This window comes from Meles meles, chromosome 7 (assembly GCF_922984935.1).
Source record: "Meles meles chromosome 7, mMelMel3.1 paternal haplotype, whole genome shotgun sequence".
Lineage (NCBI taxonomy): Eukaryota > Metazoa > Chordata > Mammalia > Carnivora > Mustelidae > Meles > Meles meles.
The window spans coordinates 135,334,125-135,354,008 of record NC_060072.1 but is presented as its reverse complement, the minus strand read 5'-3'; the positions used below and the strand labels follow the sequence as shown (position 1 = coordinate 135,354,008).

Sequence of the window (19,884 nt, the reverse complement as noted above, 5' to 3'; positions counted from 1 at the left end):
GAATGATGATAATGGAGATAAAGAGAAGTGGTCAGTTTTGAGAGATATTTATAGGATAGAATAGACAGAACAGGTGCCTGATTGAAACAATGCACCTATAAATCCATCGGGAAACATGGCCTTGGTTTGCAGATAATTCCTTGCAACTTTAATTACAAACGATTTTAAGTAAGTCAGCAAAAATTTCTATTTTCCATGAATGGCTATTCCAGAAAGCACTTTAATTAATTTTAACTATATTCCCATTAATATTAACCTTCTGTGACCCATTTGACTGTCTCCTTCTATCCAGAAGAAGGTTCTCACTTATCAAAGTCATTTCTTAGTTCAGTAGTTTCCAAGTATATGCATATCTACAACACAGCTCTATTGTAAATCATTCTATTCACTGCTGATAACTTTTCTAATTATAATCAATGGTGAGATTTGAATCCATCATTGGAGTTTCCTGTTTTTTCCTTCTACTTCTGATAACTGAGGACTGCTGGGAGCTCCAGATCAGCTCAGAGCTACTGGCTCACGGGTGCCAAAAACTACTAGATTTGCTGAATGAAGGCTCAGCCTGGGATTTAAGCAACCTGCAGCACATTGGCTAAAAGAAGGCCCAGCTTGCTGATATCAATAAATATCAGTCTAAAACCTTCTGTGCCAATTGACTTTATTTATATATGAAAAATCAGAACAGGTTCCCAAGTCTATGCCGATCATTACATGCCAAACTCAGTCCTGCCGTATGACCAAGCTGGTCCCAGAGACACGGTGGGAGGGAGATGATAGGGATCTGGGGACAGGTTCAGGCCAGGATGCTTGGCATCTGGTTCCCTAAAACATCTCATTCTGTTCCTCATTAAGTATAAATCAGAAAAAATATATATAAATAAAAATTTATATCATGATTCCCTAAGTTATGAATGAAACTTCTAACAAATCTGGAATTATGGGGGCTTATGACCACATTAAAAATAAAAACAGTGTATATTATAAATTTTTTAAAAGATTTTATTTATTTATTTGACAGACAGAGATCACAAGTAGGCAGAGAGGAAGGCAGAGAAAGAGGAGGAAGCAGGCCCCCTGCTGAGCAGAGAGCCGGATGTGGGGCTCCATCCCAGGGCCCTGGGATCAGGACCTGAGCCGAAGGTAGAGGCTTTAACCCACTGAGCCACCCAGGCGCCCCATGTATATTATAAACAAAAAAGCTATATCAGGGGTGCCCGGGTGGCTTAGTGGGTTAAAGACTCTGCCTTCGGCTCAGGTCATGATCTCAGGGTCCTGGGATGGAGCCCCACATAGGGTTCTCTGCTCAGCAGGGAGCCTGCTTTCCTCTCTCTCTGCCTGCCTCTCTGCCTACTTGTGATCTCTGTCTGTCAAATAAATAAATAAAATCTTTAAAAAAAAAAAAAGCTATATCACCACAAGATCAATGGGAAAACTTAAGCTATTGGAATAATTCATCAAACTTGGCTAGTTAGAGAAAAAAGTTGATTTGAAGCAAATACCATGATGCACTTTTCTTACATAGAAAATGATCACAAAATCAGTCAACCCAGGATGAGTGAGTATAAAAACCACCCAGTATGAAAATAAATATACAAGTCTTTATTACTTATAAAATGATATAGATGCTAAATCTATAAAATAATAGCTTTTACTCTTTTCAGATCAGTTTACTAAATTTTAGTGATACTTTCTGTATTTTTACATTGAAACGTCAATAGCTCCTAAAATAGGAAAGCCTAGTCTTGAGAAAAGTTCTCTACAGTAATCAGTTAATTTGTAGGCATGAAGATCTGTTTCAAATATTGGCCTTTAAAAAGTTCATTTATGCAAATTGAATCAGAGTATCCTTTTTTTAGGATTCCAGATAAGTACAACTGCCTGAGATTATCTTTATGAGACACTTAACAGTATTTCATTAGGCGTTTTTCAAGAGTTCAGTTTTGAGCGGAAGATAGTAACACTCACAGTTCTCCAGAGCTGCATGATTGGAAATGTGGCTCTTGTCAATCTGGTGTTCAGTAGCCACGGAAGAAAACTCAATGTTGCCAACATTCAAGATTGCAGCCAGTATACTGTATATACTTCCAAGTTGCTGAAACACACCATACAAATGTTAGCATCACCTGCCCTGGAGGACAGCAAGGCGGTGGCGATGGTAGGGGACAGAGCAGGCAAAAATCCTAAGGCTCCAGCACAAGGTCATTCCGCAGAGGATGATGTCAGCCTCTGAGACCCCTGTAGGCTCAGTCTCCTTAGTCACTTTAGTATGAGAGGTGGGCATGGTGCCTGTTAGCCAGTGAGCACTAAAAAAATATATTATGAATGCAAATACCAGTAAAAAATAGAAACGAGGAGTTCCCCTAGGAGGAAGTAGAAATCATTGAATTCCTTAGGCCACAGGTCAATCTGTCTAAGTGAAACTGAACTTCAGAAATTAATATGGTCATGTCCAGATGTTCCTTTCCCTTGAGGCAATCTTCAAAGCAACTTTTGTAGCAACATGGACGGGACTGGAAGAGATTATGCTGAGCGAAATAAGTCAAGCAGAGAGAGTCAAGTATCATATGGTCTCACTTATTTGTGGAGCATAACAAAGAACACGGTGGACATGGGGAGATGGAGAGGAGAGGGAGATGAGGGAAACTGGAAGGGGAGATGAACCATGAGAGACTATGGACTCTGAAAAACAACCAGAGAGGCGGGGGACTGGGAGGTTGAGGAACCAGGTGGTGGGTAATAGGGAGGGCACGTACTGCATGGAGCACTGGGTGTGGTGCAAAAACAATGAACACTGTTACGCTGAAAATAAACAAATAAAAAAATAATAATTAAAAAAAAAGTGACATTATATGTGTGGATAAATGAGAGTGAGGAAAGAGAAATCCGAAGAGCCCAGTGCCCAAATCAAAGGATATGTGAGATTTAAGTTTAGGCATGAAAATTTTGGACACCAGCTTGGAGTCTATAGTGGTAAAACCCTTTTAAATAAGGTACATCAAAATACATCAGAAACACACACACACCCACAACTCTTCTTGGAGGTACTGGAGGCATTTTGCCAAGGAGACTATGGTCACTGTAGTTGTCATTCCAACTATGTTCAAGGTGCGGCAAAGTATAGGAAAGAGACAAAATCCTTTATTGTTGTCTTATGTTGCTGCCTTGATTCTAACCCAGCTCCTACACTTATCAGAAATGATTATCCCATCCGCTCCAACATCCCAATTCATGATAAAAACTGGATATGAAAAAAATCTTCAGGGATATTTATTCATTCATCTATAACATATATATGAATACAGATTAAATGAATATATAAACATTAAGATAAATATATTTATTGAATGAATATACAGACATATCTTCGACTATCTATGTTTTCACTTATCTGGTGCAACATATACTGTATGCCAGGCCTGCTCTAGTCACAGGGGTTTCAGCAGAGGCAAGACAAAGACATTTGTTTCCTTGGGGAACATTGTTCAGGCAATGAGAAGGCCAATATTAAGAAAACAAACAAAGAGATGAACATGACATTTTCAGTAACTAAATGGGCTGTGAAGGAAATAAAACATAGAGGAGTGAGAGTGACTGGGGACGGCAGGGAGGGCCTTTTGAGGTGGGGAGATTAGAGAAGGCATCCTTTGGGAAGCAGAGACCTGGATAACAAGGGAGTCAGCCAGGAAAGAACTGGAATCAGACTGTTCCAGGCAGAGGGAACAGCAAGGACAAGGGCTTGCTTTGCAGAAAGAAGGCCAGAGTGGGGCTGGAGGATGGTGAGTAAGGGGCAGGGATGTGGGTGTGATAGGGGCCACAGAGGTGAGCTTGGACAAGACCAGCCAGGCCCTCTGTGCCACCAGAAAGGGTGCGGGTTTCATTCAAAGGGCCATGGAGAGCCACTAGAGATTCCAAAGTAGGCAGCTGTGATATTTGAAACATGACTCTGCCAGGATGTGGAAATGAACGGATTGGAGGCAGATGGAAAAGTAGAATGGGCAGGAGGCTGGGGAGAGGTGGTGGCTTGGACTAGGACGGTGGCAGAGATGGAAAGCAGAAGACAGACTGGGGCACATTTTGGAAGTAGAGCTGTAAATACGCAGATGGGCTGGTCTGAATCAATTTTCTATGAAAATTCTCTAGGTAAGGAATTTCCATTTGTAAAACGCATAACTTGTAAAGAACCAAGCGGCCTGGGCTTCAGTGGCAGGTGGAGAGTTAAACAGAGCCTCTGACATCCTGCTCTACTTTTCGCGAGGCAACGACAGACCTCGTGGATAATCTACGCCAGGAATACTTCATAAATAGTTGTTGAAGACTGTGTTCCTTCGACACTTTATGTGTTTGTCAATTAGGGACTAGAAAGCTCAGATGCATCCGTTCCAAAGTAATATTTGAACAGTGTCTTGAGATCCGTACTAGAGAATCACATGCTGAATCGATGGACATTCAATTCTTATTCAGCTGTTTATGAAAAGGGCTGAGTAATCCTCCCAGGCGGGGGCTCTCCTTGAGATCCTATAATTACAGTGTCCATTTGGATTAAAGTTGGAGGCAAAAAATCAGGGCCCTGGCTCAATTTGGCTTGGCAGCTAGTTTGATGGGGCTCAAAAGGGCCTGACCTCAGGTATAGGTATGACCTTGACCAAACACTTGGGTTATTCATGGTACAAAGACTAATCATCCCTGATGTTGGTCACCCTAAGGAATTCAAACAATTTTTGTTTGATGGTTAACAATAAAAAGCAAAAGAACATTTTCCCATATAAAGCTACCGAGGCAATCTAACAACTTCCCATGGGCTTTGAATGAGCTGAGCTTTGAATCCTGACTCCTAGCCCATTGAATGTGTTATACCTTCCCACCGAGGAAGAGTGGCTTGCAGGAAAAGTGTGCTCTCCAAGTGCTCTGCAGGGTCTGGAAAACACCCACAATCCCTTCTACCCACTCCACCTCCTGCTGTACAGCTCTGTCTGTCCTTGAGGGAGCTGGACTGCTCTTGCTTTTGCTATATTTGCAAGGACAAACACAGTTCTGGTTTGCTGGAGAGTCAGACCTTCATGGTTCTGATGCATCAGGCTCCAGCCTATTTCACTGTGCTCTGGACATTTCTGCTCTGCTCTGTGCTTGTACACTAGGCTGGTCTGCTAGGTAGACAGCAACCCAAAACTATGTGTGTGGGCAAGTTCACTTTCCTCTCTACGCTGAGTTAATCTGCCCAAGGCAAAAGAATTCTGTTAGAAGGACTCTCCCTCTTATTCAGTCCTACCCCTCTTATTCAGTCATCCACCCATCCGTTTGTTCATTCAACCGTCTTCTGTTGACTATTTATTAAGCATTATGGGAGATGCTGGATATATACTAAGAAATAAGAATAATTTCTGCTCTCAAGTACTTTACATGTTCCTAGAACCAAAGGGCATGGATCATTTCCTATACTGAATTTCTATATGGATCATGTCTACTTTCTGTATTTTATTATAGTTTTAAAAAAATTAATAGACTTTATTTTTACAGTAGTTTTTGGTTCACGACAGAAGTGAATGGAAGTGCATAGTTCCTATGTAGCCCCGGTCCTCCTGACTCCACACACACAGCTTCCCCCATTATCAATATCCTGCATTAGAGCGATACATATGTCATAATCAATGAGCTACACTGACATTATCACGCAAAGTCCATAGTTTATGTTAGAGTTCACTATTGGTTTTGTACATTCTCTGGATTTTTACAAAGGTATAATGACACATTTCTACCATTAGAGAAATCCCATTACCCCAAAAGTTCTCTGCGCTCTGCCTGTTTATCTCTCTTTCTCACAATCTCTAACCACCACTGGTCTTTTACTGTCTCCATAGTTTTGCCTTTTCCAGAATGTCATATAGTTGGAATCCTACAGTACACAGCCTTTTCAGATTGGCTTCTTCCATCCAGAAATGTGTATTTAAGGTTCCTCCATGTCTTTTCATGGTTTGACAGCCCATTTCTTTTTAGTGCTGAATAATATCCCATAATATCCCATTGTTGGGATGTACCATAATTTATTTATCCACTCACCCACAGAACTTGACATTGCGATTACTGCAAGTTTTGGCGATCAGGAATAAAGCTTCTATAAACATTAGTGCACAGGTTTTAGTGAGGACATACGTTTTCAACCCCTTTGCGTAAATACCAAGGACCTTGATTGCTGGATCACGTGGTGAGAGCAGGAGAACTCTTCCCATGGAGAATGTCATGTGAAGAAGAATTTTTTTTTTAAAGATTTTTATTTTTAAGTCATCTCTACGTCCAATGTGGGGCTCAAACTCATAACCGTCATAACCCTGAGATCAAGAATCACACGCTCTACTGACTGAGCCACCCAGGCACCCTCTGCCATGTGAAGAAGAAGACAGAAATCAAGGTGAGGCATCTGCCGTCCGAGGATCACTAAGGATTGCCAGGGAATCACCAGAGAGTAGGAAAGAGGCATGGATCTCCCCTCACAGCCCTCAGAAGAAAGCAACCTTGTCTCAAACTTCTCAGCTCTAGAACTGTGAGGAAATACATTTCTGTTGTTTAAGTCACCCAGTCTGTGGTACACTGTTATGGCAGCCCCAGCAGAGAAAAATAGTATCAATGCTTTTTTGTTACATTAATGAACAAAATATGTAACTTTGGGATAAGCAACATATTTATCTTTAACTGTTTAAAACGCTTAAGGGAAATATCAAAGACATAGTAAGACAATCTGACAATTGCTTTTGTGACCTGAATGTAAATACTCATTTGATAGTACACTTATAATTTTAATTTGAAAAGCATAACATAATTTGATTGCAAATTATTTTCAAATGTATAAGATAACTTGACCTACTACATTAGTAATTTTGTATTATTATATCTTCAGGGCTAATATATTTAAGGGTTTAGGAAGATTTAGTTAAATGATCAGGAAGGTTAGAAAGTCCTTATCATTCTTTGTAAGATTGCTGTGTCATCATTCAGAATATTTGAAAGACTGAGACGCACTAAATTTTTATCTGGTTTCAGGGGTTTAAAGAACTTAATTAATTATGTCGGGTTAGGAAACTTAAGGTTCTATTTATGAGTTAAGTGAACAGAGTTACTGAATGTTGTTTCTATTCTTATACAAACATTGTTAGATGCACAAATTCAAACAAAAGCTTTGTCAAGAGAATGAGAAGACAAGCTCCAGATTGCAAGAAAATATTTGCAAAAGGCACATCTGGGAAAGGACTGTGATCCAAAACATACAAAGATTTTTTTAAAAACTCAACAGTATATGACGCCTGGGTGGCTCAGTTGGTTAAGCGGCTGCCTTCAGCTCAGGTCATGATCCCGGTGCCCTGGGATCAAGTCCCACATAGGCTCCTTGCTCAGCAGGGAGCCTGCTTCTCCCTTTGCCACTTTGCCTGCCTGTGTGTGTGCGCTCTCTCTCTCTCTGACAAATAAATAAATAAAATCTTAAAAAAAAAACCTCAACAGTAAAAAAATAAAAAAAATAAAAAAAATAAAAAAACCAAGTTAAGGACCTTAACAGACACCTCACCAAAGAAGATATACAGATGTAAAACAAGTACGTGAAAGATGTTCTAGATCATGTGCCATCAGGAAAACACAAATTAAAAACACAAGGGCAGGGGCGCCTGGGTGGCTCACTGGGTTAAGCCTCTGCCTTCAGCTCGGGTCATGATCTCAGGGTCCTGGCATCGGGCTCTCTGCTCAGCGGGGAGGCTGCTTCCCCTTCTCTCTCTGCCTGCCTCTCTGCCTACTTGTGATCTCTGTCTGTCAAATAAATACAGTCTTTAAAAAAAAAAGACATATGACTCGGTGCAAAGAAAAACAAATAAAACTTCCTGTCATGACACAGTAAGTACCGTCTCTAAAATAAGCTGAATCATAAAACTAGTCATCACTTATTTTAAATACTGTGGCAGGAAAATGGCTGAGGAAACCATATGTTTTAAAGAGTTTTAGAGTTTGCCAATTTGTGCGATTTTTAGAGGCTATCTGATTCGGCTTTGCCTGCCTTTCCTTTGGATTATAATGACTCGCCAGTGCACAAGTGAATTACAGCCCCTCGGGACACGAACCCCATGGGTGCTATCAACACCCACCAGAGAAAGCTGGGGGGGAGGGGAGATATGGAGAGAAAGATACTCATCTTGGAGAATCACCATAACTATGCTGCAGCCTCTGACATAGGACACACCAAGAGAGCCAGTGAGATAACAAAAAAAAAAAAAAATAAATCAGGACTTGGATAAAAAGGAAGTAAGCACCTACTCAGTTTAAGTCCACGGTCTCCAAACCTGGTCAGTCTGCCCCGTTAAGGCTTGGGAGTCTCTGCTTTCAGATGGGAGACACCATGTCTTAGGAGAGTCATGCTGGACTGGACTAAAAGTTATTATTTAGTAGGGACTGCGTTTCACTTCAGTCACAGATTTTTTTTATTTTCCTTTATTATAAGATGTGTGTTTTGATGTTCCTGTGTCCGATGAACGCTGAGCATGTTTAAGTTTGGAATATGATGTTTGAAAGAAACAAACTTGACTTGTCAGTAGATGTTAACCACAAGGCTGGTTTAATGTTACTGAACATTGTTCTACCACGCAAGACGAAGGAGCTGAGCCAAATATAAGTAAAACCCTGCCTCTAATGAGGGGGACTTAGAAGTAAACAAACCAATTAAAAATGATTCTCTGTTTCTAAGATAGCAGCCTCTGGGGGAGGGAACTGCTAAGATCGGGTCTTCTGATGGCAAAGAGCAGAGAAAAGAACTACAAAGGGATCCAGCCCTGGCCGGAAGCAGGAGCTGTCTGTCTGGTGTATGACATGCCTCCAGCTTGGAGAAGGCCCTGAGATGTGGTTAACCTGTGATGTGCCCCCCAACCAGTCAGCCAGTAGGGCCATACCACAGTCCAGAGGGGCACTTATCACTAGCAACACTCATCTTATGACCAAGGACTGGAGAGGAGGGTAGATGGCTGCTTTTTTCTTTATCCGTAGCACTCACCAATAAACTGGCTTCTGCTTTGAGAGCCAGGAAACCCCTCCTTCCCCCCAGTGCTGAAATCAACTTGTCCCCATGGGTATAAGCTGTGGGTGAGGGCAGGGTTAGGGAGGGCAAATGACAGAGCAGAAGGGGAGGAGCCAGATTTGAATGGGAATTTCGCCAGGCAGAGTAGGGAAGGTGCTCTCGGCAGTGCGGAGGGACTGGGGTTGGAGTAGGGTTAGAGTTAAACTAATTCCTACCACGTCAGCAGGCAGAGCAGCAAACATCCTATTACTCATGATGGAGCCAATCTAGGATTATACTGTGCTGAAACACTCAGGAGGACAAGGTTTTGGCCCTTTGAGTCAGAGAGCAAAAGACCCTAGTGGTCACCTGTGATGCTCCGGGCATCAGAAGTAGAACATAAGAAGGGGAGCTGGAGTATGGCTGAAACACATTTATTTTACCTATCATAAAAGTAAGTTATATTAGGAGACGTATGCGGGTTCTCTGTGACCTTGGACATGACAGTTCAGGTGTTGTTCTTAAAAGGCAGTCAGGTGGACACAATGCCACACCCAGACCTCAGAGCACAGAGCGGGTGGACGGCACTCTACTCCTTCCGTGAGAAGCCACAGGAAATTCTGTCTGCTGAAGTGTCCCTCCGCTGTCAACCCCTGGGCCGTCCTCATTGTTTCTCTCCCAGCTCTCCAACAAAGCCTGCTACTGGTCAAGCCAATTCTCCCATCCTCATATATCCATTCAGTCGCCCTGCCAACTCTGCTGTGACTGTTGTCTTCTCTTGGGAGGGTGGAGCAGGGGGATGAGATTCACACACGGGCCACTGTAAGAACCAGGCAGCTGTCTCCCAGGAGAACGTTCATCACAGTAACGTTATAGCTAAGAGCAGAGTACAAGCTTCCTCCAAAACCTCCGAAACCAAAACCAAACCAAAAATGGATTCTTTGTTCCATTTTATGGCCTAAAAGCTATCTAATGCATCGACAGAGAGAAGGCCCCCGGTCATCTCCTTTCTGCCCAGGTACCTTGGAGCCACCGAGTTTCCCTCTCTGAGCTACAGTTTACTGGTTCTGGACTTGACAGCTTGAGTTGTAAACCCATAGCTCCAGGCAGGGTCCGTGAATCTACAGTGGGCAAGCTGAAGTCTCTACTTTTAAGCTAAAGAGTTATTCAACTTCAGCTCAAGACCTCTCAGGATAAAAGTATTTGCCTCAGGCTGATTCCACCTTGGCTTGCATTGTTTTCCTCCTGTCCATGTAATTCATAGTTGTCTGGCAAAAGCGGAGAAGTCTTTGGGGAAAGTCATGTGATAACTCCTCTGTGTTCGAGAAAGAGTTATTTCTCCTTGGTTGGTCCTGGAAACAGCTTGCCAGTTTCCCTATGAATGCTCAACCTTTTAGCCACTTCTCCCCACAACCAATTAATTCATCAAGGAAGATTACATTAAGTTTATTCCAGAAATGTAAGGATACTTACATATTAAGAAATCTATCAACATAGTAAGTGATATCAACAAGTTGCTGCAGAAAAATATAATCATGTCAATACATGATAAAAAGACATTTGATAAAATTCTACAGGATTCCTACGAGAAGCCCTAAGCAAAGCAACAATAAAAGGAAATTATGTGATAGGGGGAGGAGTCAAGATGGCGGAGAAGTAGCAGCCTGAGACTACATCAGGTAGCAGGAGATCAGCTCGATAGCTTATCTAAACATTGCAAACACCTACAAATCCAACGGGAGAGCGAAGAGAAGAAGAACAGCAACTCTAGAAACAGAAAATCAACCACTTTCTGAAAGGTAGGACTGGCGGAGAAGTGAATCTAAAACGACGGGAAGATAGACCGCGGGGGGAGGGGCCGGCTCCCGGCAAGCGGCGGAGCAACGGAGCACAAAATCAGGACTTTTAAAAGTCTGTTCCACTGAGGGACATTGCTCCAGAGGCTAAACCAGGGTGAAGCCCACGCGGGGTCAGCGTGGCCCCAGGCCCCGCAGGGTCACAGAAGGATTGGGGGTGTCAGAGTGTCGGAGAGCTCGCAGGTATTAGAACGGAGAAGCCGGCTGCAGAGACAGAGCCGAGGACTGAACTCTCAGCTCGGGGTTACCTTGAACTGGTCGCGGGCTGGGTGAGCTCGGAGCGCGGCTAGAGGCTGGGGATACGGGAGTGTTTGGGTGCTGTCCTCTGGGGGTGCACTGAGGAGTGGGGCCCCAGGCTCTCGGCTCCTCCGGGCCGGAGACTGGGAGGCCGCCATTTTCATTCCCGTCCTCCGGAACTCTACGGAAAGCGTTCAGGGAACAGAAGATCCCAAAAGCGAACCCGAGCCGATTACTTAGTCCGGCCGCCGGTAAGGGCGGTGCAATCCCGCCTCGGGCAAAGACACTTGAGAGTCACTACAACAGGCTCCTCCCCCAGAAGATCAACAAAATATCCAGCCAGGACGAAGTTCATCTATCAAGGAGAAAGCAGGTTCAATTCCTAAGACAGCAGAGCAATTCCAGAGGAGGAGAAAGCAAAGCACGGAACTCATGGCTTTCTCCCCATGATTCTTTAGTCTTGCGGCTACTTCAATTTTTTTTTTCTTTTTTCAATTTTTTTTCTTTTTTCTTTTTTCTTCTTCTGCTAAATTTTTTAAAACTTTTACCCTTTTCTTTTTTAACGTTTTTTGACTAGTTCATCTAAATATATATATTTTTTCTTTCTTTTTTATATTTTTTTATTTGTTTTATTTTTTAAATTTTTTTCTTTTTTTTCCCCTTTTTTTCTCTTTTTTTTTTCAGAACCTGTTTTTATCCCCTTTCTCCCCCCCCACAATTAGGGGTCTCTTCTGATTTGGTTACAGCGCATTTTTCTGGGGTCTTTGCCACCCTTTTAGTAGTTTATTTGCTCCTTCATATCCTCTTATCTGGACAAAATGACAAGGCGGAAAAAATCACCACAAACAAAAGAACAAGAGACAGTACCGAAGGCTAGGGACCTAATCAACACAGACATTGGTAATATGTCAGATCAAGAGTTTAGAATGACGATTCTGAACATTCTAGCCGGGCTCGAAAAAGGCATGGAAGATATTAGAGAAACCCTCTCTGGAGATATTAAAGCCCTTTCTGGAGAAATTAAAGAACTAAAATCTAACCAAGTTGAAATCAAAAAAGCTATTAATGAGGTGCAATCAAAAATGGAGGCTCTCACTGCTAGGATAAATGAGGCAGAAGAAAGAATTAGTGATATAGAAGACCAAATGACAGAGAATAAGGAAGCCGAGCAAAAGAGGGACAAACAGCTACTGGACCATGAGGGGAGAATTCGAGAGATAAGTGACACCATAAGACAAAACAACATTAGAATAATTGGGATTCCAGAAGAAGAAGAAACAGAGAGGGGAGCAGAAGGTCTATTGGAGAGAATCATTGGAGAGAATTTCCCTAATATGGCAAAGGGAACAGGCATCAAAATCCAGGAGATGCAGAGAACCCCCCTCAAAGTCAACAAGAATAGGTCCACACCCCGTCACCTAATAGTAAAATTTACAAGTCTTAGTGACAAAGAGAAAATCCTGAAAGCAGCCCGAGAAAAGAAGTCTGTAACATACAATGGTAAAAATATTAGATTGGCGGCAGACTTATCCACAGAGACCTGGCAGGCCAGAAAGAGCTGGCATGATATATTCAGAGCACTAAACGAGAAAAACATGCAGCCAAGAATACTCTATCCAGCTAGGCTATCATTGAAAATAGAAGGAGAAATAAAAAGCTTCCAGGACAAACAAAAACTGAAAGAATTTGCAAACACCAAACCAGCTCTACAGGAAATATTGAAAGGGGTCCTCTAAGCAAAGAGAGAGCCTAAAAGTAGTAGATCAGAAAGGTACAGAGACAATATACAGTAACAGTCACCTTACAGGCTAATAATGGCACTAAATTCATATCTCTCAATAGTTACCCTGAATGTTAATGGGCTAAATGCCCCAATCAAAAGACACAGGGTATCAGAATGGATAAAAAAACAAAACCCATCAGTATGTTGCCTATAAGAAACTCATTTTAGACACGAAGACACCTCCAGATTTAAAGTGGGGGTGGAAAACAATTTACCATGCTAATGGGCATCAGAAGAAAGCTGGGGTGGCAATCCTTATATCAGATCAATTAGATTTCAAGCCAAAGACTATAATAAGAGATGAGGAAGGACACTATATCCTACTCAAAGGGTCTGTCCAACAAGAAGATCTAACAATTTTAAATATCTATGCCCCTAACATGGGAGCAGCCAACTATATCAACCAATTAATAACAAAATCAAAGAACACATCAATAATAATACAATAATAGTAGGGGACTTTAACACTCCCCTCACTGAAATGGACAGATCATCCAAGCAAAAGATCAACAAGGAAATAAAGGCCTTAAATGACACACTGGACCAGATGGACATCACAGATATATTCAGAACATTTCATCCCAAAGCAACAGAATACACATTCTTCTCTAGTGCACATGGAACCTTCTCCAGAATAGATCACATCCTGGGTCACAAATCAGGTCTCAACCGGTATCAAAAGATTGGGATCATTCCCTGCATATTTTCAGACCACAATGCTCTGAAGCTAGAACTCAATCACAAGAGGAAAGCTGGAAAGAACCCAAATACATGGAGACTAAACAGCATCCTTCTAAAGAATGAATGGGTCAACCAGGAAATTAAAGAAGAATTGAAAAAATTCATGGAAACAAATGATAATGAAAAAACAACAGTTCAAAATCTGTGGGACACAGCAAAGGCAGTCCTGAGAGGAAAATATATAGCGGTACAAGCCTTTCTCAAGAAACAAGAAAGGTCTCAAGTACACAACCTAACCCTACACGTAAAGGAGCTGGAGAAAGAACAAGAAAGAAACCCTAAACCCAGCAGGAGAAGAGAAATCATAAAGATCAGAGCAGAAATCAATGAAATAGAAACCAAAAAAACAATAGAAAAAATCAATGAAACTAGGTGCTGGTTCTTTGAAAGAATCAATAAGATTGATAAACCCCTGGCCAGAATCATCAAAAAGAAAAGAGAAAGGACCCAAATAAATAAAATCATGAATGAAAGAGGAGAGATCACAACTAACACCAAAGAAATACAGACAATTATAAGAACATACTATGAGCAACTCTATGCCAACAAATTTGACAATCTGGAAGAAATGGATGCATTCCTAGAGACATATAAACTACCACAACTGAACCAGGAAGAAATAGAAAACCTGAACAGGCCCATAAGCAGTAAGGAGATTGAAACAGTCATCAAAAATCTCCAAACAAACAAAAGCCCAGGGCCAGACGGCTTCCCAGGGGAATTCTACCAAACATTTAAAGAAGAACTCATTCCTATTCTCCTGAAACTGTTCCAAAAAATAGAAATGGAAGGAAAACTTCCAAACTCATTTTATGAGGCCAGCATCACCTTGATCCCAAAATCAGACAAGGATCCCACCAAAAAAGAGAACTACAGACCAATATCCTTGATGAACACAGACGCAAACATTCTCGCCAAAATAGTAGCCAATAGGATTCAACAGTACATTAAAAGGATTATTCACCACGATCAAGTGGGATTTATTCCAGGGCTGCAGGGTTGGTTCAACATCCGCAAATCAATCAATGTGATAGAACACATTAATAAAAGAAAGAATAAGAACCATATGATACTCTCAATAGATGCTGAAAAAGCATTTGACAAAGTACAGCATCCCTTCCTGATCAAAACTCTTCAAAGTGTGGGGATAGAGGGCACATACCTCAATATTATCAAAGCCATCTATGAAAAACCCACCGCAAATATCATTCTCAATGGAGAAAAACTGAAAGCTTTTCCGTTAAAATCAGGAACACGGCAGGGATGTCCATTATCACCACTGCTATTCAACATAGTACTAGAAGTCCTAGCCTCAGCAATCAGACAACAAAAAGAAATTAAAGACATCCAAATTGGTAAAGAAGAAGTCAAACTATCACTCTTCGCAGATGATATGATACTATATGTGGAAAACCCAAAAGACTCCACTCCAAAACTGCTAGAACTTGTACAGGAATTCAGTAAAGTGTCAGGATATAAAATCAATGCACAGAAATCAGTTGCATTTCTGTACACCAACAAGACTGAAGAAAGAGAAATTAAGGAGTCAATCCCATTTACAATTGTACCCAAAACTATAAGATACCTAGGAATAAACCTAACCAAAGAGACTAAGAATCTATACACAGAAAATTATAAAGTACTCATGAAAGAAATTGAGGAAGACACAAAAAAATGGAAAAATGTTCCATGCTCCTGGATTGGAAGAATAAATATTGTGAAAATGTCTATGCTACCTAAAGCAATCTACACATTTAATGCAATCCCTATCAAAATACCATCCATTTTTTTCAAAGAAATGGAACAAATAATCCTAAAATTTATATGGAACCAGAAAAGACCTCGAATAGCCAAAGGAATATTGAAAAAGAAAGCCAAAGTTGGTGGCATCACAATTCCGGACTTCAAGCTCTATTACAAAGCTGTCACCATCAAGACAGCATGGTACTGGCACAAAAACAGACACATAGATCAGTGGAACAGAATAGAGAGCCCAGAAATCGACCCTCAACTCTATGGTCAACTCATCTTCGACAAAGCAGGAAAGAATGTCCAATGGAAAAAAGACAGCCTCTTCAATAAATGGTGCTGGGAAAATTGGACAGCCACATGCAGAAAAATGAAATTGGACCACTTCCTTACACCACACACGAAAATAGACTCCAAATGGATGAAGGACCTCAATGTGAGAAAGGAATCTATCCAAATCCTTGAGGAGAATGCAGGCAGCAACCTCTTCGACCTCAGCCGTAGCAACATCTTCCTAGGAACAACGGCAAAGGCAAGGGAAGCAAGGGCAAAAATGAACTATTGGGATTTCATCAAGATCAAAAGCTTTTGCACAGCAAAGGAAACAGTTAACAAAACCAAAAGACAACTGACAGAATGGGAGAAGATATTTGCAAATGACATATCAGATAAAGGGCTAGTATCCAAAATCTATAAGGAACTTAGCAAACTCAACACCCAAAGAACAAACAATCCAATCAAGAAATGGGCAGAGGACATGAACAGACATTTCTGCAAAGAAGACATCCAGATGGCCAACAGACACATGAAAAAGTGCTCCACGTCACTCGGCATCAGGGAAATACAAATCAAAACCACAATGAGATATCACCTCACACCAGTCAGAATGGCTAAAATTAACAAGTCAGGAAATGACAGATGCTGGAGAGGATGTGGAGAAAGGGGAACCCTCCTCCACTGTTGGTGGGAATGCAAGCTGGTGCAACCACTCTGGAAAACAGCATGGAGGTTCCTCAAAATGTTGAAAATAGAACTACCCTATGACCCAGCAATTGCACTACTGGGTATTTACCCTAAAGATACAAACATAGTGATCCGAAGGGGCACGTGTACCCGAATGTTTATAGCAGCAATGTCTACAATAGCCAGACTATGGAAAGAACCTAGATGTCCATCAACAGATGAATGGATAAAGAAGATGTGGTATATATACACAATGGAATACTATGCAGCCATCAAAAGAAATGAAATCATGCCATTTGCGACGACGTGGATGGAACTAGAGCGTATCATGCTTAGTGAAATAAGTCAATCGGAGAAAGACAACTATCATATGATCTCCCTGATATGAGGACATGGAGAAGCAACATGGGGGGGTAGGGGGATAGGAGAAGAATAAATGAAACAAGATGGGATTGGGAGGGAGACAAACCATAAATGACTCTTAATCTCACAAAACAAACTGAGGGTTGCTGGGGGGAGGTGGGATTGGGAGAGGGGGAGGGGGTTATGGACATTGGGGAGGGTAAGTGCTATCGTGAGTGCTGTGAAGTGTGTAAACCTGGCGATTCACAGACCTGTACCCCTGGGGATAAAAATACATTATATGTTTATTAAAAAAAAAAAAATTTGGAAGGGGAGGCGAACCATAAGAGACTATGGACTCTGAAAAACAACCTGAGGGTTTTGAAGGGTCAGGGGTGGGAGGTTGGGGGAACAGGTGGTGGGTAATGGGGAGGGCACGTTTTGCATGGAGCACTGGGTGTTGTGCAAAAAGAATGAATACTGTTACGCTGAAAAAATAAATAAAATGGAAAAAAAAAAAAGAAAAAGAAAAAAAATCCCCCCCCCAAAAAAAAGGAAATTATGTGATAAAAGCTCATTATCAGAAATAAGAGCAAAACACTGAAGTTATTTTTATTTAAAATCAGAAAAGAGACAGGGAGGCAAGTTATAATCCTTATTAATTAATATCGAGACCCTAAGTCTTAGATGCTTTAAGTACACAAAAGAATAAAATGACTGATATGAGAGGAAAAAAGTATAAAACTATTCCTTTTGCTGTTGACATGATTATATATTTACAAAAGTCTACCAGCAGAAAAAAATATTTAGGATGACACTAAAAACCATGACCTGGTTAGAAAAAAAAAAACAAAACCTAAAAACAGAGCTTAAGTTCTAGATAAATAAAACTATAAATTATTTAAAAAAACTCAAACAACATTTAAATAAATGGAAAGACATGTCATGATCTGGGATGAGAAGACATAAACAACATTATCAAAATGACAATGCCCCAAAAGTTAATATATAAATTTAATACAGTTCTCCTTAGAAGTCCAGCTGGGGGTTTGAGAGTCAGATAAGTTAATCTTAAAGTTTCTATGGAGAAACAGATACCACCCAATAGCTAAGGCAAGTATTTGAAAAGAAGAAATTGAGAACAGGACTTGCCTTCTTGGTAGGGATGCGTTACTAAAAATATAGTATTAAACCACTGTAATCAAGTCAACAGAATATTGATATAGAGACAGAAACACAGATTGATGGGTAAAAGAGAGACTCAGAAAGAGATTTCATGTTATATAAGACCTTAATATAAGAGAGGTCAAGCCAATAGGCAAAGGGTAGTCTTTAATATAGTGAGGCATGACTGGCTCATCATTGGAAGGAAATAAAAGTGATGCCCCATTTGGTACTATGTGAAAAGTAAATTGCAAATGGATTAAATATATTTAATACAGTGAATATATTTTTTAAGCTTTCTAAAAAAAAAATCTGGGAGACTACACGTAGTAAGGGAGATGGGAGAATTTTTACACCAAGTTGAGACCTCTAATGTCACAACAAAAAGATAACCTGTCTGAAAACATAAAAATTAAAACCCCATTTTTGTATGGTAAAAGATGTGACTTAAAAGTAAGTATGTCATGGGGGTGCCTGGGTGGTTTAGTCAGTTGAGGTCTGACTCTTAATTTCAGCTCAGGTCATGATCTCAACGTTGTGAGATCGAGCCCCTTACTGGGCTCTGCTCAGTGTGGAGTTTGCTTGAGATTCTCTCCCTCTCTGCCCCTCCCCAGCTCGTGCACACACCCCCTCTCTCTCAAATAAAGAAATACATAAAAGTTTTTTAAAAGTAAGCCAAAACATATTTGTAACACAAATGGTAAAAAAGTCTATAATGTGCAATGAGAACTTACAAACTGACTCAGAAATGGCTCAATAAAAAGGGCAACATAAATATATAGTTCATACAGAAGGAAACCCACGTAGCCAGCAAACAAATGGAATTAGCTCAAATTCACAATTAGTCAAGGATACGCAAACTTGAAACGAGTTGGTACCCACACCCATCATCAGATTCACAAATATTTAAAAAGCTACAACACAAGGCAGAGACGGTGATGGTAAAGGTAGTCACATACATTGCTGGTGGAAATATGAAGTAGTTCATAGTTGTTGGAAGGCAATGTGGTCATTCATATTCATTTTTTTTAAATTTTTATTTATTTGACAGAGAGAGAGAGATCACAAGGAGGCAGAACAGCAGGCAGAGAGAGAGGAGGAAGCAGGCTCCCCGCTGAGCGGAGAGCCCGATGCGGGGCTCGATCCCAGGACCCTAAGACCACGACCTGAGCCGAAGGCAGAGGCTTAACCCATTGAGCCACCCAGGTGCCCCGGTCATTCATATTCAAATTTAAAGTACACATACCCTTTGACCCAGCAATCCCACTGCTAGGGACCTATCCTATAGAAATAAATAGCACCAGGAAATAAAGGCATTATTTTGGTTTTGCTCAGAGTGACAAAGATCTGGAAACATTAAGAGCTGTATGCCCAGTCATATGTGAATGGCAGAATAAATTATGGTAGTACACACCATGGGACACTATGGTGCCTTCAAGAGGACTGATTTAGGGCTATACTAGTTGAGTTGAAGGGATTTCTGGAAGGTATTGCTGAGTGAGAGAAACCAGGTATAGAAAAGTTGTGTGATATAATGCCGTATTAATAAACAATGACCATCCCCCCAGAGGCATGTGTATGTTATATGTGTGTACATGTATGTATGTGGTGTCTACAGTGTTTTATGAGCAGTGAGACAAATATGAAATTTTGGATTACGTATGCTGAGTTGTTAACATCCATTGGCTGGGGAAAGGGAAAGAGAGAAGATATGGATGGAAGGGGTGAGATGGGGAAGAGAGAGCTGAACAAGGCAAAGTTTTACAATTCTGCACTAGAAAGTGATAAGCTGATCCTAAAATTTCACACAGAAATTTGAGGGACCCAAAACAATCTTGCAAAAGAACCCACTCGCTCCAATTTCCGAACTTATTATAAAGACACAATAATCAAGACAACATGGTGCTAACATAAACACAGAGAGGTCACTATCTTAGAATTGAGAATTCAGAAGTAAAGCTCTACATTTATACATTTATCACCAACTGATTTCCACCAAGGATGCCAAAACCAGTCAATGGGGACAG

At 41.0% G+C, this 19,884-nt stretch overlaps 1 protein-coding gene across 1 annotated transcript in view; it reads right to left on the bottom strand.

The window, feature by feature from the left end:
- Nucleotides 1–19,884, bottom strand: part of MYO3A (myosin IIIA) — a 230,683-nt gene that overhangs the window by 101,079 nt on the left and 109,720 nt on the right. Inside the window, exon 16 of the mRNA XM_046012977.1 lies at nt 1,966–2,092. Within this exon, the coding sequence (XP_045868933.1) occupies nt 1,966–2,092 (127 nt within the window). The remainder of the gene's footprint in view (nt 1–1,965; nt 2,093–19,884) is intronic.